Genomic DNA, 9,012 nt, shown 5'->3' on the forward strand with positions numbered 1-9,012 from the left:
ATTAAAATGAGGCAATCTATTAAAATGAAAGCAAGGTTAATAGTCGCCCATTCTGATTAACAGGCTGAAGGTATCTCTGTAGTTCAAGAATATTGGTTATAAATTTTTTGTTGATGGTGAGCTTTGAAAGTGCGAGTCAGCAATCTCGGATTTAAATTTTGTTGAAGCACATGCACTCATTACAGTTAGATGATCTTTTAATTCCTCAAGTGTGGAGGTACTTCATTTTATAAGGAAATAGGTGTACCATGAAGCCCCAATAGGTTAAAAGGTATCAGGCACTAACTTTTAGCATGGATATGCAGAGACCATTAGCTGAAGAACACCAGCATGGATGCAAGAGGGATACTCTGTTACAGCAACGGAACATAGGCATACATTGATGGTACAAAGATAGCCCAGTCCCAGAGATTTGCTTTCATGTCTAGGAACACCATACATCTAGCACAACCAGTGGCATGAATCTCCAACTCTTGGTATATTTTAGTCATTTATTACTTTGATCATCTTTGTGAATGAATTGTAAATTTAGTTTCAAGCCTCGTGTCAACACTTTGTTTGTTGGGACAACCCAAGTGCAATCCAAACGGGGCCTTCATAGATTTGGTTTACCAGGAGTTGAGCCTGGGATGATTTAGCTTTAATCTTTCATGGATAACGGAAATAGTAGTACTCTCAGACACTTGCAATTCAATATAAACCATAAAAGAAAAGGCAGCATAAGTTATCAATCTACCATCATATATCCTCCACCTGCTGAATAATTCGATTCATTACTCTCCAATTAGTAAGTGGTGCTGATATTGTCATTCCACATTCATCAATTTTACTGAAAAAAATTGAAAGGAACTCGATCAATTAATTTAATATGCTCCCTTTTTTTCTGTTCAACTACTGTAAGTATATTCTGAACTGAAGTAAGGGTTGATGATCTTTTATTTAAATCACTGCAACATTAGTTTGGAAGTATCAGATCGAAGAAGAAGGTTGCAGATGATGTTACTATGACTGATCTCATAGCAAAGAATGCTTCAGCATCGCCTTTGGCATCCAGCTGAATCATTCATATCTGGATCTGCCCTCTATATTCAAATGAATTTTGATCTGAGGTCATGGTGTAAATAATATCCCCTTCTCTGAAAGGACATTAGTAAAGCCCATCAGAACAGTGTGATGTTCAACCAGGCGATGAAGATAGCATCATGATAATCTTCAGTTTCTTTCTTAATCAAACAACTTTGCGTCATCTAGGTTACCTGAGTATGCTCTCACAAATTATTTTGATTGGGATTGTTCTTTGCCAAGCTCATCCCTTTTCTTCTTTTTCTTTTTTTTGCACTAAAACAGGTGTATTATACATTACGAGTACGGATATAGCAAAAAAAATTAAAAAATAACAGGTTCTAGAGTGCACCAGGTAACTCCCTCTCTCTCACCTAAAAATATCTTTAGAATGGTTGGCCACATATGAGGCCATTCAATTCGCTATCCCATTGAGCTCTCTATATACATGCTTTGCATGCAAGGCCATCCCATCCAAAGAGCTCATCCTTTTCTTTAATGATCCTATGATGCAACATAAACTACTGTTAGTACTAAGAAAGAAAAGCAGTGTTCCAGCAAAATCATCAAGCACCAACAAATGCAAAAAAGCCTGTAGAAGGGGAGAAAAACTCTCAAGCTCAAAATACAGAAGTATGACACCAACAACCCAGCTTCCAAATTAAATCTTATATTCTTTAAATGTTTTATGTCATTTAAACTCAAATTTAATCAATCTTGCTTGTGGATAAACTTATAAACTGTCCCTCTTATGTTTGTTTCCTTTAATTTTTCCCCCACAATCAAACTGTGGAAAATCAGCTTCCGTGCTAGTCTCTCCTTTCTTTTACCTGCATTAAAGACACCCCATTTGGCAAGGTGATGCAGCACCAGTGCGGGGAAGAGAAGAAGAAGGAAGAACAAGAGAGGAAGAAGGAAGAAGAGGTTCTAGAGACACAGGAAGAAGAGAAGGGGAGGAGGAGGAGGAAGAATAAGATCTGGGGAAAAAGAAATTCTTAATCATTCATTAAACCCTAATCATGAAAATAGTTCCCTATATATAGGGCCCAAATACACAACTTGCATAAACCCCCCTTACACAGAAATAAATCCTAATGAACCCACAAATAACACAAATAAGCCCTAAAATACAAATAAGCCCAGAAATAAAATAAACCACAAATAAACCCTAGAATGCAAATAAGCCCAAAAATAAAATAATAAAATAAATATGCAAATAAACGAGTCTGGCTCAATCCGGGGGCTCAGGATCATCTGGATGAAGGGCTCTGATGTCCCCATCACAAGGGATGTGCAGGCTCGCAAGGGAGTACCGGCTGACTATTGGAAGGCCTCAGGGCAAAGAGTGAATATTCAGAAATTTATTATCTGCTTCAGTCCGAGGACGGAGTCATGAGCGAGGTGGGAGAATAGGAGATTTTCTAGATGCAGGAGCAAGAGGGGCTGTGGAGCTATCTAGGATCTCTATCATGGGGAGGAGTTTGCGAATGTCGGAGTGCTCTGAACTGGTGTAGCAGGTCCAGAACCGATTGGAGAGCTAGAGGGCGTCATCTTTATCTATGATGGACAAGCTGGCACTAGTCAGGTTGATTTTGAGCTCCATGCCAATTTATTTCTTGTCCGATACTGTTGTTTGTAAGAAAGTGCTGATAGGGATCGAGCGGTCCCTATTAGCACTATTTTACTATGAAAAATAGTGCTGGTTAGGTGACCGACATATATGAAAAATAGAATCTGTTTGGGTTCATTCTTTTCTTCTTGGATGCTTGGTCTTAAGGCTGAAAATTCTATAAAATTCGTTAGATGAAATTTATTTCATAAGATTTTTGGCTCAATCATCAAAACAGGTTCTTAATTGAAATTTATTTCTATAGATAGAAGAAAAACAAGACATTTTTTCACAACCGTTGCCCAGAAACTTTGCAAAGACATTTCTCCACCGTCCCTTCGCCTCTTCTCTCACATCGCAATCCTCCAAAGAGTAGAAGCGAACCAGACCAGACTGGACCGGCTCGGTGCATGGTTTGATTAGAAAAATGAACCGGATGTGGTGGCTTTAAATAAAAATAATCATAATTTAAAGGTAGCATGGCCCTCAGAACTACAGAATTATCCTGGGCCGGGCTCTGTGTCCAGTTTTGCATCAGGGAAGCCATTCTTTTCTAGAAAGTCAGCAAAAGCATTAACTTCCCTGTCCCTGGTCACTCCTTTGTATAAGAGTCAGCAAAAGCATTAACTTCCCTGTCCCTGGTCGTACGAACAGATTGAATCACCTCAACCCGACAAAAAATCTACGTGAGAACGGTAATTGGATGTGTTCCAGAATGTAGAGTTTCATGGAAATAAGATTTTGCCCAGGGATAAACTAGGGTTGTAAAGTATATTTGCTTTTGTAAAATTGCCTTCCTTTATGCCTGCCCATTCTTCTTCGTCTCCAATAAAAAATATAAAATAAATTATATTTTTAAAAAATGTATATATTTATTATATTTGTTTATTTGTTTATAGCAAAATAGTACCAATTTTACTGGACAAAAAATATTGAGGAGTAAAAAAGTAATAAGCTCTTCATTCGCTGAGGTATTATAAGAAGATAGGCAAAAAGGTATATTGAAAGGGGCCATCCTAAAGTTGATAAAAATTGGGCCTAGGACCCGATCTTGGTACAATTCCATAACGATAAAAATAAAATTGCGAGCCAAAGTTTTGAGTTAAAAGAGAAAAAGCCCTTCCTAAAGTGATAGAGATATATCTACATCCCCATTAAATTAATTGTGTCAGTAAAATTACTTCTCTCATATGAAAAAATAAAATTATTCTAAAAATACATACATTTTCTACACTTCTTACTAGTAAAAACCGCTATAACGCTTATCCCCGCAAGCCTTATTTACCCCTGCATCGCGGTTGTTTCAAGCCACGATTATGCCTCGCTACTCCAATTTGATATAGTTTGTGAGTAAAAGCCCCACACAAATGCCGCAGTTGATGCGAAACCTTCCCTCGGCTGCCTAATACTCGTCAGCTCGGAACAAAGCAGTAGTAACGTATTACAAGGAAATCATTACCATCTAAATAAATAGGGCTATTCTTTTATCATGCATGCTTCCAAGTACAAGCATTCATCTCCGTCCGACGTAACAAGCATTATCATTACATCAAAAAGAGGTAATAATAGCACAAATATGCCTTCACTCTCTCAACGATGAAAAAGAAAACAGAAACGAACAAAGCCAGAGCTAAGCAAAGCCTAACTAGAACGAGTAACATGTTAAGGCTCAAAACAGCTGGATTCAGTCCACCTCTTCTATCTTAGGCCCAGCCCCTGTTCCGCTGGAGCCACCAGTAGTGCTTCCATATCCCCCAGCCGCGGCTCCACCACCCTCCTGGTACATCCTGGCTATGATTGGGTTGCAGAGCTCCTCCAATTCCTTGAGCTTGTGCTCCAACTCGTCCACCTCGGCGAGCTGATTCCGCTCCAACCATGCAATGGTTTCCTCCACTGCCTTCTCTATCTTCTCCCTATCTCCCTCGGACAACTTATCCTTTATCTTGTCATCCCTCACCGTATTCCTCATATTGTACGCGTAGTTCTCCAAAGCATTCTTCGCCTCCACCTTCTTCTTGACCTCCTCATCCTCTGCTTTATACCTCTCCGCGTCCTTCACCATCTTCTCGATCTCCTCCTTGCTCAGCCTCCCTTTGTCGTTGGTGATCGTGATCTTGTTCTTCACCCCCGCAGTCTTATCCTCGGCCGATACGTTCAGGATGCCATTGGCATCGATGTCGAAGCAGACATTGATCTGCGGCACACCCCTCGGCGCCGGAGGAATCCCGGTGAGCTCGAATTTGCCGAGCAAGTTGTTGTCTTTGGTCCTCGCCCGCTCGCCCTCGTAGACCTGGATGAGGACGCCGGGCTGGTTGTCGGAGTAGGTGGTGAAGATCTGCTCCTTCTTGGTGGGGATGGTGGTGTTCCTCGGGATGAGGACGGTCATCACCCCGCCGGCGGTCTCGAGACCGAGACTGAGTGGCGTGACGTCGAGAAGGAGCAGGTCCTGCACCTTCTCGTTGGCCTCCCCGCTCAGAATAGCGGCCTGGACCGCGGCCCCGTAGGCCACGGCCTCGTCGGGATTGATGCTCTTGCAGAGATCCTTCCCATTGAAGAAGTCCTGCAAGAGCTGCTGGACTTTGGGGATTCTCGTGGATCCCCCAACTAGAACCACTTCGTGGACCTGGCCTTTGTCGATCTTGGCGTCCCGGAGGACCTTCTCCACCGGCTCCATGCATCGCCGGAACAGGTCCATGTTCAATTCCTCGAATCGAGCCCGGGTGACGGTGGCGTAGAAGTCGATCCCTTCGTACAGGGAGTCGATCTCGACGGTGGTCTGGGTGGTGGAGGAGAGGGTGCGCTTCGCACGCTCGCAGGCTGTGCGGAGACGGCGGAGGGCGCGGGCGTTGCCGGTGATGTCCTTCTTGTGCTTGCGCTTGAATTCGGCGACGAAGTGGTTGACGAGGCGGTTGTCGAAGTCCTCTCCGCCGAGGTGGGTGTCGCCGGCGGTGGCCTTGACCTCGAAGATGCCCTCCTCGATGGTGAGGAGGGAGACGTCGAAGGTGCCGCCGCCCAGGTCGAAGATGAGGACGTTGCGCTCGCCGGTGCGGCCGGCCTTCTTGTCGAGGCCGTAGGCGATGGCGGCGGCGGTGGGCTCGTTGATCATGCGGATGACGTTGAGGCCGGCGATGGCGCCGGCGTCCTTGGTGGCCTGGCGCTGGGAGTCGTTGAAGTAGGCCGGGACGGTGATGACGGCATCCTTGATGGAGTGGCCGACGAAGGCCTCAGCGACCTCGCGCATCTTGGCGAGAACCATGGAGGAGATCTCCTCGGGGGCGAAGCGCTTCTCCTCGCCCTTGTAGGTGACGACGATGAGGGGCTTGTCGCCGGGGCCGGGGACGACGCGGAAGGGCCAGAGCTTCATGTCCGACTGCACGGAGGGGTCGGAGAACCGGCGGCCGATGAGGCGCTTGGCGTCAAAGACGGTGTTGTGGGGGTTCATAGCCACCTGGTTCTTGGCCGCGTCGCCGACGAGCCGCTCCGTTTCGGTGAAGGCCACATACGATGGGGTGGTCCGGTTCCCCTGGTCGTTGGCGATGATCTCCACCCGGTCGTTCAGCCACACCCCTACACAACTATAGGTAGTGCCGAGGTCGATCCCAATGGCCTTCCCTACCTTGCCGGCGGCCATCGTTAATTACTTCCTCTCTTCGACACTGTTTCTTTCCTCTTGTTAGCTTCGAGAGAATTAGAATGAATCCCTCGAAAGATGATGGCAATCTCTTCTTCTTTTGTGTGTACTGGTTTTGTTTCGATCTTCTTCTTCTCCTGTGTGTGGCGGGAGCGAGGTGGCGGGAGACGCCATTTATAGGTGATGGGAGGAGATCGTTGTGGAAAATGTAGCCGAACAAATACCCCTAAAATTGGCTGAATTTACGGGAAAAAAATACTAGTTGCGGGAGAAAAGAGGCGAGGGTAGTTCGGGAAATGGAAATGGTTCGAGCAGCTTCTTGATTCGTGAACGGGTGCTCTGGAAGCTGCGGGCGCAGTCTGGAACCCGAGGGTGCGTACGAGGTTGGAACTGATGGCCGACAGGTGGCTGGGAGTGGGCCCGTCTTGGAGACGCGTGGCGTTCGCGCGAGATCACGCGCGGCGGCGAATTCAGGAGAAGTTTCGAGGTGATACTGCTGTGGCGTAGGCGTGATGCAAGCGCTGCCGAATATTTTTTCAATATTATTTATCTGTTTTCACATTAATCTGGCGTGGCCTTTTCTTCCATTGCAAAAATATAGCTGCTAAAATCGGCCTCAGATTGCTTGCTGGCCATTAAGATTCTATACTGATCGGCAAAGTAGGCCTGAGTTCCCTATTAGTCTCTAGAGAAGATGAGTTGAATGATGGTGGTTGTGCTCGAAGCCCAATTATCGGAGTATGTCGGACCGAAATTTCTTCAAAACCTAAATTAGATAAAGATCTCAAAAAAAACAGTCGAAATTTCAGAGTAGAAAAGTCAGCATGTAAGCATTATTTATATAGACAAGGGTCGGCATCTGTTGCCGAGTAAGACGTGCATGTGCCCTAATAGATCAGTAACTGTATGGATCATAAGCTAAGCTTTAACAAGTGCTACTTGGAAAGAATTTGAATACCTTTTATGTGCTCTTATTGCAAGCCGTACTGCAAACTCTTATTGATTGCCATTTGCCATGCCACGTCGACTAGGATAGATTCCAAGGCATATCACAAAGATTAATCAACAAACTTTATTAAATTTTTCTTTTCCATACATTCGGATGACATATGATTATAATTTTGAGCTAGGAACTAGAATCAGATTTGTTTGAAAAATCAAAATAAAGCATCAAGCCGCAGACCTCAATCTAAGTTGCCATTTTCAACTAGCATTAAATGATTTCTTTTAATTATCAAATATAGTTATTAAACATTGTGGCTTGCAAACATGCTAAATTTTCATTTAGGATTTTTTGCATGTATGTCCTCCAAATATATAAAATTACATGAATACTATCGTAAAACTATTATTTGCATGTATAATTTTCTTTTTTTTGCATATTACCCATATCATCTAACATTATTAAAAAATAAATAGTTTAAAACTAAAATGACTGAAATATCCCTATGGGTAGATATGCAAAAAAAAAAATAAAGATATATACGTAAATACTAATTTTATGTGGATATTCATGTAATTTTATATATTTAGAAGGGTATACATTCAGCAAATCTATTAAAAAAAGGTTAAAACTCGGTTGGAAGTCATTTAAGATTCAATTGAATGACAAGTCAAAAATAAAAATGAGCCACATTGTTAATTTTTTTTTAAGATCATGACTCGATCAAGTTGGAATATTAGGTGATTATTTTGATAATGCTATTCTTCATTTGATTTTGAAATAATTATCATTATTGAATCTATGAGACCATGACATCTATATATTCTTCATTATTTTTAAAAAATTAAAGCATATCAAATTTAAATTTTTATAGATATTTAAATTAGTAAAATATTTTTTAGTAATTTGTAAATATTAAGTTGTATTTGTTTTTGAGACGAAAATTTCATAAAAGCAAAATAATTCATTCTATAAGAGTTGATATTAACATGAGATCATATGACATGATAATATTAATCTTTTTTTATCATCTTTTTTATTAAAAATAACTAAATTATCTTTACTAATTTTTTTATCATTTATTATTATATTTTTTAAGTATATACCCTCCTAAATATACATAATTGTATGAATACTCTTACAAAACTGTTTTTTTTTAAAATTATTTATTTTTTAACTGCATTAGATGGTGTGTGTGTATATATATATATATATATATAAAGAAAAATAAGGATATACATGTAAAATAAGTATTTTATGAGGGTATTTATGTAAATAGCAATTTTACAAAAATATTCATATAATTTTGTATATTTTAGTGTATATATATATATATGTAAAAAAAATTTAATTTATTATGGCCAAAAATTTGGATTGCAATTCATTATTGGCGCTAATACAATCATAGTGGCCTTTAAGCATTTAACGGTTTCTTTAAAATATCAAATATAGATATTAAACGTAACTGGCAGGCTAAATTTTAATTCATTATTAGCACTCATACAAACATGTTCTTAAATTCAGTCAACATGGATTAGTTCATGTCCAAATCAGATGGATCGAAAGACCGGGATAGATTAGAAAAAAATGATTTAAAATAAATTAAATTGAGTGGAGATTCAAGTTTATTTTTTAATGAGTTTAATTCAAGATTTGTTAATAAAACTAAATCCGGGCCAGATTTGGTACCTTGAGAGAAAGGCGCCACAGCGGACGAGCTGTCCGATGGCTCCAATTCCGCCGAAAAAGTTCTCTAAAAAGCAAAGC

General features: G+C 41.2%; 1 protein-coding gene across 1 annotated transcript; it reads right to left on the reverse strand.

The window, feature by feature from the left end:
• Positions 1-4,134: 4,134 nt before the first annotated feature.
• LOC103710440 (heat shock 70 kDa protein-like) lies at positions 4,135-6,523 on the reverse strand. The gene has a single exon (XM_008796142.6). The coding sequence runs from the start codon at positions 6,300-6,302 to the stop codon at positions 4,356-4,358; it is 1,947 nt and encodes a 648-aa protein (XP_008794364.2). The 5' UTR covers positions 6,303-6,523; the 3' UTR covers positions 4,135-4,355.
• Between the last annotated feature and the right edge of the window lie 2,489 nt (positions 6,524-9,012).

Source organism: Phoenix dactylifera, chromosome 11 (genome assembly GCF_051530095.1).
Source record: "Phoenix dactylifera cultivar Ajwa chromosome 11, Ajwa_hap1_PhDact_Kaust_v1.1, whole genome shotgun sequence".
Taxonomy (NCBI): domain Eukaryota; kingdom Viridiplantae; phylum Streptophyta; class Magnoliopsida; order Arecales; family Arecaceae; genus Phoenix; species Phoenix dactylifera.